The sequence below is a fragment of the Chenopodium album genome, chromosome 26 (assembly GCF_948465745.1).
Source record: "Chenopodium album chromosome 26, dcCheAlbu1.1, whole genome shotgun sequence".
In the NCBI taxonomy this organism is placed as follows: Eukaryota; Viridiplantae; Streptophyta; class Magnoliopsida; order Caryophyllales; family Amaranthaceae; genus Chenopodium; species Chenopodium album.
Genome location: NC_137859.1, coordinates 3606346 through 3625373, shown reverse-complemented (window position 1 = coordinate 3625373; position 19028 = coordinate 3606346). Strand labels below are relative to the sequence as shown.

Here is a 19028-nt window from a genome sequence, read left to right as displayed (position 1 = left end):
TTAGCCAATACAATCAAGCCAAGTATATTCGATTTCATATGAACTTTGTATGTTTTTGCCGTTGTATAAACTGCTGATGTTTCAAAGTTAACTTGTATGTGTTAAGAAGTAGGAATATAAGGGGAAAAGTGTTCATCTATATACTGAATTATTATTGGCATATTACAATTCAAATAAAGTGAATGTGGTTCAAAGAACATACTTGTACATAACAGGAAGCTGTAGTAATTATGAAAAGATTAATTACAGTCAGTTAACTATATTGGTAACAGTTGAAATCGCATGAGAAGTTTAATGTGATCATATTTCACTCCTTTTTCTCCAAACAACGGAACAGCTCGGATGCCACTCTGTAACTCTGAGACTGGCAAGCAAGTCTGGCCTGCAAAGGCATGCCTTCTGTCTAAGTCGTATTCACGAACTTCAATTCTTAGGAGGGCAAGTTCAGGTGCTGTCAAGGGGAACTCAAAGTCCTGGTTCCACATTGGCAACCACTGATCCTCGATAGGCCTCGATGTATACTTCCTTATGTCTGCTGGGACTCCACAAATTGCAACCTACACAGAAAAGAGCACAAAACTGTCAGTGCGAATCGCAATGTATGTCTGTATGTATGTATGTAAGTAATACGTATGTATGATCAGTGACCAGGAGAAAATGTTTGGTTATTATCTGACCTTAGTAAAGAAATCTGGTGGAGAAAATGGATCAAAGTTTGTTCGGCGAAATTCCAAATGCCATCCATACCCCATATATAGTTTTATCTGTACAATAAAAGATAAGTATGCTTCATTCATAAAGGAACTTGTTTTTCCTTGTTTGAAGTGTTTTGTAAGGTGAAATAAACAAAATCAAAGTTTTGTATGTAATCCTAGTTCTACCAGACAATGCTAGCTGAAAGACCTTTAAAATCATCTTGAGTGGTCTTGTAATGCTGGGATCAAAGGGCTCATCACTTAACAAGAAATCTGGCTTTCTCACGTAACCACAACCGCCATTAGCTCTAAACATCCCTTGCATTATCCAAAGGTATTTCCCATAACCCTGTCGAGACAGAGGAAAGTAATTAATCAGCATCAGGCTGAATCATTAATTCTTCTACTGGCAAAAACTATAGATTTCCAAGTTACCTGCATGTTGAAGGCTACCATTTGAGCTCCGTGTGTCCATCCAATTAGAGGATCATAATTTGAAGAAAAAACGCGTGTTCCCTTTGGATATACCCTGAGTAAGTTCCTCTGAGTAAACCTGAGGTGGGTTGGCTTTGGTGAGGAAACACCGAAACATGTATCTATTATCTAACAATTAAAGTCTTCAACATCTCATGGACTCATACCGAGTGGCTGAGCATGCATAAGTCATAGAGCTAACTAGTATAGTCTTACATGACTTTCTGCTTTATATAATAGCCATATTTATACCAATCATGATAATTTTGAAAACTGACCGCAAAAATACAGGAAACTGTCTTTTCTGATTTCCAAAAACTTGATTCAGTTGTTGTAGAATCTCAGATTTAGCAACTATGACAAACAAATTAAACCTGTTTTACTACTTACTTGACAATGTCACTTGCATGAGTTTTCACAGCATTATTCAGCTTCTCCTCGCTCATACTCAATCGAGCAACTCTCTGAGTATGTTCATTCAGAAGTTTGTTCAGTTCATCATCATCTCCATGTTTCAGCTTGATAGCATGAATAGCAATCAAATGCATATACTGAGGAACAGAGGCCTCCTCTTCGAATTCTTCCTCATTGTCCTGTAAGTGTTTATTGCAGATATCAGGATTGTTTAGGGAAACAAAAAGTAAATTAAAGCTGAACATGAGGGAGTTCATTGTTTTAATGATGCTATCAAGATAAACCTTAATTGTTACATCTTCAAGTTCATCATTATGTTCTTGTTGGATGATGCTATCAATTGATTTTTTCGGCGGCTTGGTTGATATCAGTATCTTTCCCTTCAACTGTTCAGGTGAAGGGAATGCAACAGATTCCACTCTAGATTCCAATCCAGGATACAACATTGCTCCAAAAATATCACTGACCATCTGAATTCAAGGAACTATATAAAAGAGTTAATATCAGGTATGATAGCATAATTCCAACAGATTTAAAACATTGGTATATACATATATACAAGTATGTTTTAGCAACTCTCCTTGGCCACTTTAGCTTGAAGAGAAGAAGTCAAGTGATCTTCAAAAGTGATGATGACAGGGTATTTCGAGGCAGCGAAAGCATGATCCCTGATTGCTTCCAAACATTTGTCGAGTTTCACTGGAGAAGTCATTGTCCTGCAAGTATGAAAATTCCAAATTATTAAGAAAACTATGTAACCCTTTGTTTCTTTCTCAAATGTTAAGGTGTGAATCTTAGAAGCATACCCTCCATGAAAAACTTCGATATCATTTTTGTTATTCTTGCTGGGCCATAAATCTAGCTCGATGACCCTGACACCGCTTTTTAAGGCCTTGATGATCGGATTAATGCTGCTCTTGCTGCTGAGTTGATTTCCTGTCAAATAGGAATTATGGCCTGTGTATAGGAAGTAATGAGCCAGAGGTTCATTCATGTTCTGGTGCACAACCTGAAGTAGTCAATATTAAGGAAGCTTGATTATGATTTGTCCAAAAAATGCAAGAAGAAACATATTGCATCAGTAATAATATTACAGTTGATGTAAAACTATATTAATTTGGTGGATCATACAAAAGTGTAAGAACTTTTAAAGATTATTACCCTAGGGAGTGCAAGAGGAGGATTTAGGTCCCCGGAAAGATATTGGAAGAAGGCATCAAGGTTAAGACTTCTCCTCAGGAAGACATGATGATGCTTAATACTATTGAATATGTCTTGAGCACTTTCAATAGTATGATGTTCTCCTTGATAATCATTTAAAAACTGGTGCAGTTTTTCAACTGTCATCACCCCTTTGTCAGAGTACTCGTCGAACAAGTTCTTGATATCTGTGGGAGGTTCTGCCATTCTCAGCTTGAACATACGCCGGAAGAAGAAACAGAATCTGTATGACTGCTTAGGTTTATTTAATTGGTCAGCTGTTGGTGTAAACAATGTTTTCATTTTATTCATTTTTGTAACAGTCTGGTCATCTGGTGTTTCTTTCTGACATATGGTATTTAGGTAATATATAGGAAGTGAAAAGAATACTTGTTGGTTAATTAAAATATTGTGCTTTGGAGTTGCCTCTTGCCAAAGTTAGAATATATACTCAAGGCATCCTCTCATATAATTTATCCTTTTATTTGGCTTACATGTACTGCATCAACACATGAAGCATAATTCTTTGAATTTGTAGGCTGTAAGAGAGGAACGCGGTTGGAGAAGTACAGTTCACTTTGGCCTTGATTCACGATTGCCTTTTTTTCATTTTCTTGTATATATTTTTAGCTTTTAGATAAAAATATTGGTCGATCAAACAAGTCAAGTGAACTAGCCAATAACTGAATCTTGATTGACAAACAAAGCCTTTATGTATTTCTCTTTTAACCAGTACTATAGTTTAATCAATCTCATCTTAGTTACAGAATGAAGCCGAAAATTTACACATGTAATAAAACTTCAATTCAAGTAGATCAAAAGAGGTACATGTTCACAAATGATACATAAGGACACCATCTTTTGAACAAATATTCAGAGTGTAAGCATAATTCTCTTATTATTTCCTCTTCGATCTTTAGTTATTGCAATTAAAACACGAAGGAATGTTTATGTGTGAGTAGTAATCTATAACACAAATGTTAGTAAGGCCTTTTTCTCACTCTATTGGTAATTTATCAAGTATTCATTACTATGTGTTGGATTATTGGCGTATTACAAATACACAATGTGCAGTTTAGACAACATAAATATTGCAGGAATTGAACTTGTAGTAATTATGATAAGTTTACAATCAGTAAGCTACTGGAGTAGCAATTGAAAATGCATAAGAAGCTTGACATGTTCATACTTCTCTCCTTTTTTTCCAAACAACGGAACAGCTCGGATTCCACTCTTTATCTCTGAAATTGGCAAGCAAGTCTGGCCTCCAAAGCCATGCCTTCCATCCAAGTCATTTTCGCGAACTTCAATTCTAAGGAGGGCAAGTTCAGGTACTGTCAAGCAGAACTCAAAGTCCTTGTTCCACACTGGAACCCACTGATCCTCGATAGGATCTGTTTTATCCTTCTTTATGTCTGCTGGGACTCCCCAAATTTCGACCTATGCAGAAACGAGCACATGACTGTCAGTGCAAAATGCAAACAACAATGTATGATAATATGTGAATGTGATAGTGTGACTAGTAGAAAACAATTGGAAATTATCTGACCTTAGTAAAGAAATCAGGAGGAGAAAATGGATCAAAATGTGTTCGAGGAAATTGCAAATGCCATCCATACCCCATATATAGTTTTATCTGTACAATAAAAATTAAGTATTTCCTTGTTTGAAGTGTTTTCTCAAGCTCAACTTAAACGGAATACATCTTATTAGCTATATATTTGTGCTACATGAACTTATTTTTGTAAGGTGAAATAAACAAAAATCAAAGTTTTGTATGTAATCCTAGTTCTACTAGAGAATGCTAGCTGAAAGACCTTTAAAATCATCTTGAGTGGTCTTCCAATAATGCTGGGATTAAAGGGCTCATCACTTAACAATAAATCTGGCTTTCTCACGTAACCACAACCGCCATTAGCTCTAAACATCCCTTGCATTATCCAAAGGTATTTTTTATGACTCTGTCGAGATCAGAGGAACTAAATCAGCATCAGACTGAATTACAAACTCTTCTACTGCAAAAAAATATAGCTAGATTTCCATGTCACCTGCATGTTGAATGCTACCATTTGGGCTCCGTGTGTCCATCCAATTAGAGGATCGTAATTTGAAGAAAGAACACGCGTTCCCTTGGGATATACCCTTAGTAGATTTCTTTGAGTATACCTAAGGAGGTTTAAATTTGGTGAGGAAACATACAGCAACTAATTAAAGTTGTCTTAAACAAAGTGGATGAGAAATACTTTAGTATCTTCTTTTATGACTTTTTGCTCTATTTCATAGTTAAACTTAGTTCAGTCATGATAATTTTGAAAACTGACAACAAAAAAACAAGAAACTGCGCCTCAAATTTAGCAACAATGACAAACAAACCCGTTTCTACTTACTTGACAATGTCAGTTGCATGAGTTTTTACAGCATTTTTCAGCTCCTCCTCGCTCAAACTCAACCGAGCAACTCTCTGAGTATAGTTTATCAACATCTTTTCAAGTCCATCTTTCGATTTGTGAGCATGAATAGCAATCAAACTCTTATACTCCGGAACTGCAGCCTCTTCATCTTCTTCCTCGTTGTCCTGCTAATGGTCACTATGAATTTACATAGACGGAACACAAAAACTAAAGTTAAACATATGGGAATTCATAATTTCAATGTGATAAAAGATAAACCTTAATCGGTTTATCAACTTCATCATCGTTTTCTTGTTGGTCGAAACTACCAAGTGATTCTTTCGGTGGCTTGGTTGATATTAGTATCCTTCTCTTTAACTCCTCAGGTGAAGGGAATTGAACAAATTCCACTCCAGGATACAACATTTCCTTAAAAATATCAGTGACCATCTGAATTTAAGGAGTTATATAAAAGAGTTAATATTAAGGTATATTCCAATTACAGATAGAAAAACATTATCAACTTTCCTGGGCCACTTTAGCTTGAAAAACAGGATTCAAGTGATCTTCAAAAGTAATGATGACCGGATATTCCGAGGCAACGAAGGCATTATCCCTGATAGCTAACAAACATTTTTTGAGCTCCACTGGAGAAGTCATTGTCCTGCAGGTATGAAAATTACAAATTACACGAAACTATGTATATATATATTAACCTTTGCTTCGTTCACAAAAGTTTATGGTGGGGGGCCATAGAAGCATACTTTCCATGATAAACATTAATATCATTTTTGATTTTCTTGCTGGGGGGCCATAGATCTAGCTCGATGACCCTGACACCGCTTTTTAAGGCCTGGATGATTGGCTCACTGCTGCTATTGCTGCTGAGTTGATTTCCTGTCAAGTAGGAATTGTGGCCTGTGTACAGGAAGTAATGAGCCAGAGGTTCAGTCATGTCATGGTGCGCCTCCTGGAGTAGCCAAATATAAAAGAAGTTTAAATATGGTTAGTCCAAAAAATGCAAGAAAGAAGATATATTCTTGCATCACTGATATTACAGTTTATGTAGGAAAGATTTATACCCCAGGGTGTGCAAGAGGAGGATTTTGGTCCCCGGAAAGATATTGGAAGAAGGCGTCAAGGTTAAGACTTCTTCTCAGGAAGACATGATGATGCTTGATACTATTGAATACGTCTTGAGCACTTTCAATAGTGTAATTTTCTCCTTGATAATCATTCAAAAACTGGTGCAGTTTTTCAACTGTCATCACCCCTTTGTCAGAGTACTCGTTGAACAAGTTCACGATGTCTGGTGGAGGTTCTGCCATTCTCAGCTTGAACATACGCCGGAAGAAGAAACAGAATCTGTATGATTGCTTAGGTTTATTTAGCTGGTCAGCTCTTGGTGTAAGAAATTGTTTTATGTTATTCATATTTCTTTTACAAATTGGTGTTTCTTTCTTACCAATGATATTTAGGCAATGTATATATTGGAAGTGAAAAGAATACTTGTTAGATAATTAATTATTGTGCTTTGGAGTTGCCTTTTGCCAAAGTTAGAACATATACTTAAGGCATCCTTTCATAAAATTTATACTTTTATTAGTTAATAGTCTAACACAATACTAATGATATAGATTTACATGTACTGCAACAACACATGAAGCATATTTCTTAAAATTGGAAAAGTATAGTACACTTTGGCCTTGTTTCGCGATTGGCTTCTTCCATTTTCTTAAATACTTTGTAGGATTTTTAGCTTTTGGCTTTTTAAGTTGGTCAAACGGACAAAGATATACAGTATCTTAGATTGTTACTCACTAATCGACAATAACACTGTAAACAATCAATATAAACAATTGACACAGAAGTGACAGAACAGAACAATAATACAAACAGCTTACAACATTGGTTGATCAAACAAATCAATTAAGTGAACCAGCCAAAAATTGAATCTTAATTGATCACCAAAACAAAATCTTTATTTATTGCTCATTTGTTCCGCACAGTAGTTTAATCATCTCATCTTAAGCCCCAGAATGAAGCCAAAATTTTACCCATATAACAAAACTTCAAGGAGATCAAAAGAGGTACATTTTCACAAATGATACATAAGAACACCATTTCATGAACAAAATACTCACAGTATAAGTCTATTTACGCGAATATAAACTGCATCAAAAGCTTAACCGAAGTATATTTCTCTCCTTTGTAATCATAAAGGGGGACTGCATGAATCCCTGGTTTCAGTTCTCTGACAGGCAAGCAAGTCTGCCCACCAAAATCATCCTTATCAGTTGTATCATATTCATGAACTTCAATTCTCAGCAAAGCTAGTTCAGGGACTGTTAAGGGGAAACTGAACTCTTCGTTCCAAGCCGGTCTCCAATGATCCTCTATCACCTTTGTTTTCTTCATCAGTTTATCTGCTGGCGCTCCTGCTATACCCACCTGTAAAATATCACTCAAAGTTTCATAGTAAGCTAAAGTTATACAGAACAATATATGATATAAAGTGGTAAAGATTATGGTTTGGTCTACCTTAACATAGAAATCTGGTGGTGAAAATGTGTCAAAATGAGTTTGTCTGAAATCTTCGCGCCACCCATCTCCAATGTATACTTTCACCTAATAAACAATCCACATATTTCTTTCTTTCAGATGAAGTACATTTTAGAGATTAAAGATGATAAATCGAGTTTATTTAGTGATTAATAAGTCACCTTTAATGTTGTCTTGATTGATGAATCTGCTTTTGGATCAAAAATTTGGTCATCAGGACCTGAATTTAAAAGAAAATCAGGCTTTTTAACATAACCACAGCTTCCATTGGCTCTAAACATTCCATGCATCAACCAAAGTTGTTTCCCATGACCCTGTCAACATACGCGATTTATTATCTTGTTAAGTGCATTAAGAACTAGTCAACAAACCAACAAAGATGCTAATTAGCTAAAAACTTGATTTTCCAAAATATTGATCTAGAGCATATACATAATTAGATGCTTATAAACCAAAACATTGCTATATAGCACAGGAGTTGAATTGTTTAGGACAACTAACCTGCATGTTAAACGCAACCATTTGAGCTCCATACATCCAACCAAGAATAGGCTCGTAATTGGAAGAGTTGAACCGTGTAACCTTAGGGAAAATCCTCAGTATATTTTTCTGGGTATACCTGCAAATTGATAAACACCATACACATTCATACATTGATACAAGTTTTACAGGAACACTAGTAGAAAACATACTACAGTTCTAAGACAAACCAATGAACCATGATTATTAGTCCACATATCACATGACTCAGTTTGACCTCAGCCCAACCATTATATTGCAAATACCATAACACATGTGGCTTGCTTTAAGCATGTGCAAAGTCTATACAATTTGGGCCAGACATGAACTGGCCCACTTAAGGCGCACTCATTTAAATTTTCCTTTTAAAGAAAAATTGGATTCACACCAGCTACCTCTATTGAAATACGGAGTAGCTTTTTTTAATAGTAAAATTACATAACAATAAAAAGTGATGCGACATCTATTGAAAATACGGAGTAGCTTTTTTTAATAGTAAAATTACATAACAATAAAAAGTGATGCGACATCTATTGAAATAGTGAGGTACCTTATAATATGCGTTCCATGAGAAGTGGTTGCCTTGGCTAGAAGTTGTTCACTCCAACTCAGACGGCTCACCTTAATAGGATCCACCTTAAGAGACTCCTTCAATTCACCCCTCTTTATACCCGGAATCGTTATCATTCTCTTATACTCAGCCGGTCTTTCTTGCAACGAATGGTCGTCATACTCACACACTTCTTGTTCAACATTTCCATTTGCAATTTTCTCATCATTGTTGGTCTGTTAGAAACAAACAATCGTCAGCAACTACTAAATGAATTATCATTATAACATACAAACATTAAAATTAGAATTATTTACTAAAAACAAAACCTTATACTCTTGTTCTTCAGTAGAAAGTTGCTTCTTTTGTGATCCACTACCATTGATACTATTTTTAGCATTTTCGGCAGTAAGATACTCCTTAGGAGGTTTTGTTGATACGAGAACCTTATACTTCAATTCTTCAGGGGAAGGGAAATCCTTCATAATCTCAGTTTCGGGGTAGAACAACATATCCTCGAAAACTTGAATGATCATCTTCAAATTCGAACCATAAAAATCAATACTTAATTAATCATCTACAAACAAAACTCATTTAAATCCATAAAAACTACACACATATGTAAATGTACATACTTGTGCCACTTTAGCTTGTAAAGTTGGATTGAGATGATCTTCGAGAGTCAAAATCACAGGATAAGGAGATGCACAAAATGCATATTCTTTAATGGATTCAAGACATTTGAGTAGATCCACTGGAGTTGTAAGAGTCCTATAACATTAAAAAACATCAAAAGTTAATCAAACAAAAAAAGCTAAAAAAACAAATGAACAAAAGAACAACCCACCACCACGCACCCCTTCTCCTTCAAAAAAGCACTTCAATTGGGTGGTAGTACGAACCCCTTGCAGGCCTTGTCCACCCTCCCAGCCTCCTCACCCCCCTCAAATTTCGATGAAACAAAAGAGGTTTTTCTTCCAATTACCCAGGAAGAATATAGTTCCCTTTGCCAACCATGGATTAATGCAATTATATCCAAACCTCATGGAAAATCCTTCTCCACTGAATACCTTGTGCAAACTCTGCCTCGCATATGGAAACCAAAGGCAAAGGTACTATCCTTTCCAATTGGGAAGGGATTCTTCATATCTAAATTTGAAGACGCGGCAGACATGGGAAAAGTCCTGTCAGGCGGACCTTGGTTCATTAATGGTACCTTCTTACATGTTCAGAAATGGAGAGCAGGGTTTAAACCCTCAGAGGAGAAGATCAACCGCATTCCAATTTGGGTCGAGCTCCCGGAGCTACCTATTGAATTCATGAATGACTGCATACTTAGGAAAATAGGGAACTCACTGGGAGTTTTCATTCGAGCCACTACCAGAAAATTAGAGCAGGGCAACCTCAGATATGCCCGAATCCTGGTAATGATGGATTACGAAAAACAGAGGAAGGACGGACTGTGGATAGGAGGATTCAAACAGAGATTGATTTACTTGGATCAAATCTCAAGGAGAAACCAGGGTCAGCACTCCACGGACATCAAACTAACGGATACAATGGCCGGAAATACCATTCCGGCAACAACGAAATCGCCGATGCAGGAACATCAAAAAGTTTGGCGCCAAATACAGAATAGGGGGGTAATATCCACCGGTAATTTGGCTTCCAAAAATCAAAAAGTAAACACGTGGGGCCCACACTCATCCTAAAATACGGAAAATCAATTTGAGATTTTATCTCAACTTGTGGGGCCCGAGGAAACTATAAATCCCACCAAAAATGACAGTTTGCCTTCTAATTCCTTACCTTCTCCCAACTTGTCACTTCAACTTCCCTGCAACACTCAACAACAGCTAACCCCTACCTCTCGCCGCCCTTCCCCCTCCTGTCTCATCACCAATTTTTCCTCCTTTCCCATAAAAAATTTTAAAATGACTATTTCCGAGAAACCCTTTACCCTTCTTTTATCCATCCCCTTTCACTATCTACCACTCCTCCCACCTTACCACCACTGCCATCCATCACAAGAAAACCAAAACAGCGACCATGGCAAGCATGTCTCTCCCAGACTACTTGAACAAGCTCATCAATTTAGACCCGGACGAGCTAGCGGATCAGGGAGGCTTCCTGAGACCTCCGATCATGCCCCCTTCGATTGTCCATCTTCAACCATCGCAGGACAGGAACATTATCACCAAGACGAAGCCGGTGATAACCTTCCCGGAGACAATGCTCAACCTAATGTCCTTCTACGCTCAAGGCCTGTTCGGGGAATGGCATGCGATCTCGCCGACGAGCATCAGGGGGCTTCTCCTAAGCCCGGAAGATCAGTCCCCCCTCTACTCCAACCTGCGAATGGCGTCCCCGGACAATCCTTTTTACCTTGTTCCAGCACATGTCCCCTCCCTGTCGGATGTCTCCATCATCAGCGAACCACTCGGGATACTATTCAAATGGTGGATGGAAAAACTGAACAAGGAAGGCTCACTAATGGCGGTACCATGGGAATTACAATTCATACTAGACCCGGTTCCCGTTCTTCCGAGCGTAAGAAAAGCGTTGTCGATTACCGACGACTTGCTGGTGCTTCAATCAGTGTCAGGCACAAACAACGTCAAACTCATGCACCTTGCACAGGAAGCCCAACAACTTCATCTCTCAGTGGGGTGGGGGAAACAAAAAGGGAAAGAGACCCAAATGTCGGGAATCAAGATAAAAAAGAACACCACCTCCATGTTCAGTCCGTTTCTGAGCAAATATGTCGACCTCAACACTCAGATTGCCTACCCCACGAGGAAGGAACTATCAAAGCTCCCCCACATGAAACCCGGAATGTCGATCCTACTATGGAATGCTAGGGGGATAGCCCGTGATGGCTTTAAACTCAACATCCGTTGCTTGATTAGGGATCACAACCCTGATATCATCATCCTAACCGAAACTAAAGTGCCAAAAATCAGCTGTGAACACATACTCTCAATCCTACCCTATAACTCCTTCGAGGTGGTGGATCCAATTGGCTACTCCGGAGGCATCCTCATTCTGTGGAACTCTGGTTTCAACTCTCTCCATGTTGTGAGTAAAGAACCACGTGCAATTCATGCTGTGGTACAGGTAAATTCAAAACACAAATTCTTTCTTTCTGCAATCTATGCTTCTACTTCTTTTAATGCTAGATTGGAAATGTGGGAGTCTTTGAAAAAGATGAGTGAATCTATGTCCTTACCTTGGCTTGTATGTGGTGACTTTAATGAATTATGTTATCAACATGAAAAATGGGGGGGCAATCTTCATCCCTTGCATCAAATGAGTGCCTTTAATGATACCATTGAACACTGCAATCTTGTAGACTTGGGGTATGTGGGGCACAAATTTACTTGGTTCAACAAACAAAAAAGAAATCCAATCTTAGAGAGATTAGATAGATTTTTGGCTACTGCTGACTGGGTTCAAATGCACCCTCAGAATGTTGTTAGAAATCTCCCTAGACTTTCCTCTGATCATAACCCCTTGTTACTGACTCTCACAGCAACACAAATTTTCCCTGGTGAGAAACCATTCAGATTTGAACCTCTCTGGTTAACTGACTTAGATTTCATTTCCTTTGTCCAACATAATTGGCCCTCTTACTTGGGAGATCTCCACAGCAAGCTGCACATGCTCACTGCAGATTTACAGACCTGGAGTAAAAATCACCCTATGAATTTCAGAAGCCAAATTAAAAGAATAAATGCTAGACTAAATGGAGTCCAACTAGCTTACCAATCAAATCCCTCTAACCCCTTCCTGTTTGACCTTGAGAGTAGCCTACAGAAACTTCTGAGTGAAACACTTGACCAGGAACAACTTTACTGGGCTACTAGAGCTAGAACTGACTGGCTGTCACAAGGAGATAGAAACACTAGGTTCTTCCATTGCTCAGCAACTATTAGGGACAGAAGGAACAAAATTCATGCCTTGAAAAATGATGTAGGGGATTGGATCACTGACCCTGGTCATATTCACTCGCATATTCTTGCTCACTTCATAAAACTCTTCTCTTCTGAGCCCTGTTCTGTCCCCTCCACCCCACACTCTTCTGGTAGTATACACTGTGCAGGGCCTTCCTCCCTGCCTGAAATCCAGGAGGCCATGTTCTCTATTGGAGCTCTCAAGGCTCCTGGAATTGATGGTTTCCATGCCTCATTTTTCCACTCCTCTTGGCCCTTTATTCATCAGGACTGCTTGTCATTAATAAACTCTATCTTCTCCTCCAAACAAATCCCACCAGAAATAAACAAAACAGTTGTTTGCCTCATTCCCAAGGTGCTTTCTCCATGTAAAATCACTAGCTTTAGACCCATTAGCCTTGTCAATACCTCTTACAAACTTTTGTCAAAAATTCTGGTTAACAGAATTAGACCTCACCTGTATTCAATAATTTCTCCAAACCAGAACAGTTTCCTAAAAGGGAGGGGGACAGAGGTAAATTACATAATTGCCTCTGAAGTCTTACACTCTATGAGGAAAAAAAGAGGTTCTAGAGGTCTTTTTGCTTTGAAACTAGACTTGGAGAAAGCCTATGATAGGCTTGAGTGGAGTTTCATAAGGCACTGCCTTCTCTTTTTCAACTTCTCACCTGAGACTGTACACCTTATCATGTCCTGCATCTCTTCTGTCTCTTCCCAAATTCTCATAAATGGTAAGCTCTCTTCCCCCTTCCACCCATCTAGAGGGATTAGACAAGGTGACCCCCTATCCCCTTACATTTTCATCCTTTGTCTTGAGTTCTTATCCAGACAGATCCATGATCAATGCAACCTGAATAAATGGAAACCATTTAGATTTAGAGGGGGCCAGACCTCAATCTCTCACCTCCTTTTTGCTGATGATGTCCTACTCTTTGGGGTTGCTGATAGCAAAACACTAAAATCCCTGAGTGACACCCTCAAACATTTTTGTTCCATCTCTGGTCAGAAGATAAATGAACAGAAGAGCCAAATTTATTTTTCTACTAACACCCCCATCCACATGATTGATGATTTTGAACAAACCCTAAATGTTACTAGATCTGCAGACTTAGGCATTTACCTAGGTTACCCCCTGTCTGAGAAAAAGCCAACTAGGAGGCAACTAAATGGCCTTATTGAAAAAATTGGGAAGAAGTTAGCCTCCTGGAAAGCAAAGACACTGTCAAGGGGGGGAAGACTCACTCTTCTCCAGTCCACTTTGTTCTCTATCCCCAGGTACCAAATGAACTGTGTAAAATTACCAAAGTGCATCCTAAATAAGCTTGACTCCATATGCTCAAACTTTCTCTGGGGGGGGGATATCACTAGAAAGAGGATAACTTGGATAGCTTGGAATTTTGTCTGTCAACCTAAGGAGAGGGGTGGGCTGGGATTCCTGAAATTTTCAGACCTTAATCTCATTAGCCTTGCTAGACTGTGCTGGATGGTGGATACCAGATCAAATTGGGCTGGAAAACTCCTTTTTGAGAAGTATGTAAAAAACAAACCCAACCCAACCCCTTTTAACAAAGGCTCCCACATTTGGTCTGCCATAGGAAAAGGATGGGAGCTCTTCAAACATAGTTTGATGTGGGAACCTGGGAATGGAGAGAAAATCACTTTTTGGGAAGATAAGTGGCTACATCATGAGACTCCAAGAACTTTGATTGTGGGACCTTTAACACTCTCTTCACAATATAAATCCCTCAGTGCAATACTTAGTGATAGAGAACAGTTAGAAGGTGAGCTAGGCTTTGTATTTCCAGAGGATATCAGGGCTCGAATTAACAGTGTTCAATTATCTGACTGTGAAGATTTTAATTTCACAAGTTGGACAAAAAGAGGGAAGTTTGATAGTGCTGCTGCAAAGGCTTGGATAATAAACTCAGATCTTACCACCCCTTGCATTGAGTACCATTGGAGATGTGTATGGGAGGTGCATACCCTGCCTAAAATCAAACTGTTCCTATGGCAACTGTTATGGGATAGACTTCCCACTGCAAGGAACTTGTATAATAGACACTGCAAACCCACACCATATTGTGCTTTTTGCCCTGCAAACATTGAAACCCTTACCCATTTGTTCATTGACTGCCCAAGAGCTATGGAATTCTGGACTGAGCTTAAGCCACCTCCCTCTACATTTGACTCACAGCTAGATACCTTCCCAAATTGGCTATCTAGGAACCTGAAAGACAAACTTCTAAGCCACCACAATATCCCTTGGCACATCACCTTCACCTTTGCTTTGTGGTTCATCTGGAAGAGGAGAAACTCCTGGATATTCTCTCCCCTGTTCAAAAATCTACATCCCAATGCACTTGGGCTGCTGCTGAATGGTACTTTTCCAGTGTTAGTTCAGCCAGAACAGAGCCTAAGCCTATTGCCTGGGATCCCCCCCCCCAAAACTTCATTAAAATAAATGTGGATGCATCATACATCAACCACTCCAAACAAGTGGGCTGTGCAGGTGTTGCTAGAGATGACAAGGGTATATGGATAGAAGGTTTCAAATGGAAAGGTTTCTCACCTTCAGCACAAGATGCAGAACTACAGGCAATCTCCCTTGCATTAAAATGGATCAGGAACAATGGATGGGATAGATGCCAAATTGAAACAGACTGCAGGAACATAGTGCTTGATCTAAATGACACAAGCAATAGTGTCCTAACCCCACCATTGCTTGAATGCAGGGCGCAGCTTCTTCAACTGCCTGAGGTCCAACTATACTATGGAGAAAGAGGGAAGAACAGAGTTGCTGACATCATGGCAAAGGAGGCACGGAAGGAGGCAACTGAACGGAACCAGCTTTTTGTTTTACAAAGTCCCCCTCCTTATTGTATAAACTACCTAGATTCTGACTGTATCTCTCTAGATGATCGTGCTTCTGATCAGACTGTACTTTTGTTCTCTCACAGTGAGAGATCGCCTTTTGTAAACTTAACTACCTCCTTAATTATTAACTAAGTTCCTTTTCTACCTCAAAAAAAAAAAAGAGGAAGGTTACTATTATGTTTACATACTTTCCATGCAAAACATGAACATCTTGTTTGTTAGGAGTAGGCCAAAGATCAAGCTCTATAACTCTTACACCTCTTTGTAATGCTTGAATGATCGGAACATCGCTACAATCGCTACTGATTTGATTGCCTGTTAAGTATGAATTATGACCTGTATATATGAAATAATGGGATATTGGAGCGTTCATATCTTGATGAACCTTCAACATTTCCAAAATAAAAAAGTCAAAATCTTTAATATATACATAAACTTTCACATTAACAAAATTATTGATACTAAGATTACTAATTTGTTATATTAATAACATGAATGATTAATATGAACTAACCTGAGGATTAATAGGCGGATTAAGATCAGTTGAAAAAAGATAAGAGTAAAACTCATCAAGACTAAGAGTTTTTCTAGCAGTGTTACTGAAAATAGGCATATGAGGGTGTTTTCGTCTTGACTTGATCTCTTCAACTATTTTCTCTGCATCGGCTAATGTCGTACCCTTGGGTTCACCTTGCACCTCGATCATGAACTTATGGAGGTGTTCCGCCGTCATGTGGGGCCCACATTCGGCGTATTTGTTGAAGAATTGCTTGATATCCAAAGGCGGCTGTAGCTCCGCCTTCACAAACTTTCTGCTAAAACACCCAAATATCTTGAAACTCTCCATTCTTTCTTTAGTGAAAAAAAATAGCAAAGAAAGTGAGATCCTCTGTTTTAAAAACAGGGGAAACAACAGACCATAAATGGTGCTTTCACAACCCAAGTAATTTGTTTATATTTGATAGCTGTTGACTAGACATACAAAAGCACACTTTCACAAAAGTTACTCTCTATTTCTCTAATCTCTAGTCTTTATATTTATGTTCTTTCTTTGAAAAATATGTACTTGTACCTATTGAGTACGTTCACGTTAATTATTGGATTGATATTTACTCCGTAGTAGATACAAATCATACAATAAAATTAGAAAAAAAAATGATGATTAAACAAGACAAAATAAATAAATAAAATTATACACGTATTATAAAGATAAAACGGTGAGTGAACAAAAAAAAAAAACATGTATTGCAAAAATGACTTGTAAGTTCTAAAAATATTGTAATGATAAATCAAGTTTTCTTATGGGATAATATACAATATTGGTTGACTAGAGAAGAGTTTAAAATTAAGGGTAGCTCTTAGCTGTTAAATAATTGCTTAGTTATGATTATTTTTTTTAACTTGTAGTTGATTGGTTAGTTGTAAATGTAATCCACTTAAATTTTTAAAAATTGTATAATCAACTTTCACATGACATTGGCTGATTGGCAATTAAGCCTTAAAGCCAGAAATGTCACCCTCTTGTGATCAAAGCTGAGACATGATGGATTGAGGGGTCATATTCTTTTTATTTCTTCTTTTTATATTGTTTCTAGCATGTGCCGGAGTTCATTTGGATTAGGTTTGTACCGAATTAGATATATTCTCAATTAACTTATTGTAATGAATTTATCAATGTAAAACACAAAAAATATCTAAGTAAAATTCGGGATTCATATTAGATAATCAAATAAGACAAGTTTGCTAGATTACATATAGAACTGATAAGGCCTATACATCTAACCCTAAACTTAACAATGATTTGTGTTCCGATTTACAAAGTGATTTTTTTTATTAAACGTTGTCCTTTATTCAAAAAACTTTTATTATGTGGATGCACTATATAGTCTATATTGATAATAACACGATGTAGTATGAAATGGTGTCAATTTATGCAAATTACTCGATATTTGACAAGTTAACTAACCTTTTCAAACAGAAAATAAAAAAAATAAATAAAAAAATAAAAAATTACCAACCCTCATACTCAAGGTCAACATCCTTTTAGATACTTGTAAAGTAGATCTATTATGAAATTTATGATCCCCCCCTTTTTTTATTAAATAATAATAATAATAATAATAATAATAATAATAATAATAATAATAATAATAATAATAATAATAATAATAATAATAATAATAATAATAATATGATTTTGTAATCAACATCCCTTTGGTTTTTCAACAAAAATCTCTAAAAAAATTTGTATGGCATGCCTTTGTATGTGCCCAAATTCACTCTTATTACCATTTTCTAAAAGTGTACATCTAATTTGGATTCAAACAGAGATTACTATGCAACTTATTTATTAATTTATTTGTTTGTTTTTTAAGGAACAAGTTAAACATTGTGCATATGCAAATATGTGTAGAATAGTTACCCTCTCATTGACTGACATTAGTGTTAGAGCCACAAAAATACAAAATACATGTTATCTTTAACTCAAAGCAATAATTTTGCTAAGATTGAGACTTTTATTTTGGTTGTTGAGGAGATTGAATGTTAAGCGTGGAAAATATTCATTGTATTGTAAACAATATACTGTTCATCTATTTGGCTCTTGTAACTTTGTAAGGGTCTGTTCTCATTGATTGAACTCAGCTGAATTGAACTGAACTGAAATGAATATTTTATAAGAGAAGGAAATTAGGAGCTGAACTGAACTGAACTGAATTGAGCTGAACTGAATTGAACTCAGTTGAACTGAACTGAATTTCAACGTAAGAGAACAGACCCTAACTCTAGCTAAAAAAGTAAAATTATAGTCCATATAAATAGAATGTAGGATGTAAGCAATTTTTTTTTTTCTTTTTTTCCAAAGCCCCTGTGATTACGTGGCATTGCTTCCCTACTTAATCTAGGGGGTACCATGTATCAAATCACATTCTTATTAAAATCCTTATAGTCGGTGTTTTTAGTTCAAAATTTGTTGGTCGGACATTTAATTGAAAGTTATTGTAGGAAAAGAAGTAACTCAAGTTAGAGGATTCCTACTTTTAAGTACTTTCGTTTGATGAGATTCAAATCACATGCTCCTAACCTCTAGGATTCATTCCTCAAAAGAAGAAAAAAGACAAAACATTTAGGATTTACGACCTTAAGATAAGGTAATAATCTTATAAGTATACTGAAGTCTTTACTTATACACTTTATATATTGGCTAAATTACCAACATCGCAAAGCTCTAAAAGAATAAGATTGTTTCTTCATTTAAATTCTAACATGACCAACATTAAATAATTTTGTAAATAATTTTTTAATTTTAATATAAAAAATCTACTTTTCTACATTAAGTGCCGGCATAATGCAGAGAGTAATAATACAGAAAACAGTACACCATATGATAAGCGTTGTG

At 37.1% G+C, this 19028-nt stretch overlaps 3 protein-coding genes and 1 pseudogene across 4 annotated transcripts; 1 reads left to right on the top strand and 3 right to left on the bottom strand.

Moving 5' to 3' along the window:
• Nucleotides 1-117: 117 nt before the first annotated feature.
• On the bottom strand, nt 118-3115 carry LOC145618705 (phosphoinositide phospholipase C 2-like; annotated as a pseudogene). The gene is made up of 9 exons (XR_014107973.1): nt 2745-3115; nt 2390-2592; nt 2160-2299; nt 1868-2067; nt 1560-1762; nt 1131-1248; nt 904-1044; nt 678-764; nt 118-557 (listed from the first exon to the last, which is right to left on the bottom strand). The product of XR_014107973.1 is annotated as a phosphoinositide phospholipase C 2-like (transcript).
• A 640-nt stretch (nt 3116-3755) lies between these two features.
• Nucleotides 3756-6615, bottom strand: LOC145618617 (phosphoinositide phospholipase C 2-like). Its single transcript, XM_081673392.1, has 9 exons — nt 6256-6615; nt 5938-6143; nt 5711-5837; nt 5453-5623; nt 5171-5358; nt 4832-4949; nt 4601-4744; nt 4333-4419; nt 3756-4223 (listed from the first exon to the last, which is right to left on the bottom strand). Exons 1-9 carry the CDS (start codon nt 6604-6606, stop codon nt 3924-3926), a joined length of 1692 nt encoding a protein of 563 aa, XP_081529518.1. The 5' UTR covers nt 6607-6615; the 3' UTR covers nt 3756-3923.
• Nucleotides 6616-7242: 627 nt separating this feature from the next.
• On the bottom strand, nt 7243-16478 carry LOC145617367 (phosphoinositide phospholipase C 4-like). The gene is made up of 9 exons (XM_081672056.1): nt 16146-16478; nt 15820-16016; nt 9440-9575; nt 9134-9340; nt 8805-9040; nt 8237-8354; nt 7897-8049; nt 7715-7801; nt 7243-7624 (listed from the first exon to the last, which is right to left on the bottom strand). Exons 1-9 carry the CDS (start codon nt 16476-16478, stop codon nt 7331-7333), a joined length of 1761 nt encoding a protein of 586 aa, XP_081528182.1. The 3' UTR covers nt 7243-7330.
• On the top strand, nt 10521-15778 carry LOC145617366 (uncharacterized). The gene is made up of 2 exons (XM_081672055.1): nt 10521-11921; nt 15490-15778. The coding sequence occupies exons 1-2, from the start codon at nt 10854-10856 to the stop codon at nt 15511-15513; spliced, it is 1092 nt and encodes a 363-aa protein (XP_081528181.1). The 5' UTR covers nt 10521-10853; the 3' UTR covers nt 15514-15778.
• Nucleotides 16479-19028: the final 2550 nt, after the last annotated feature.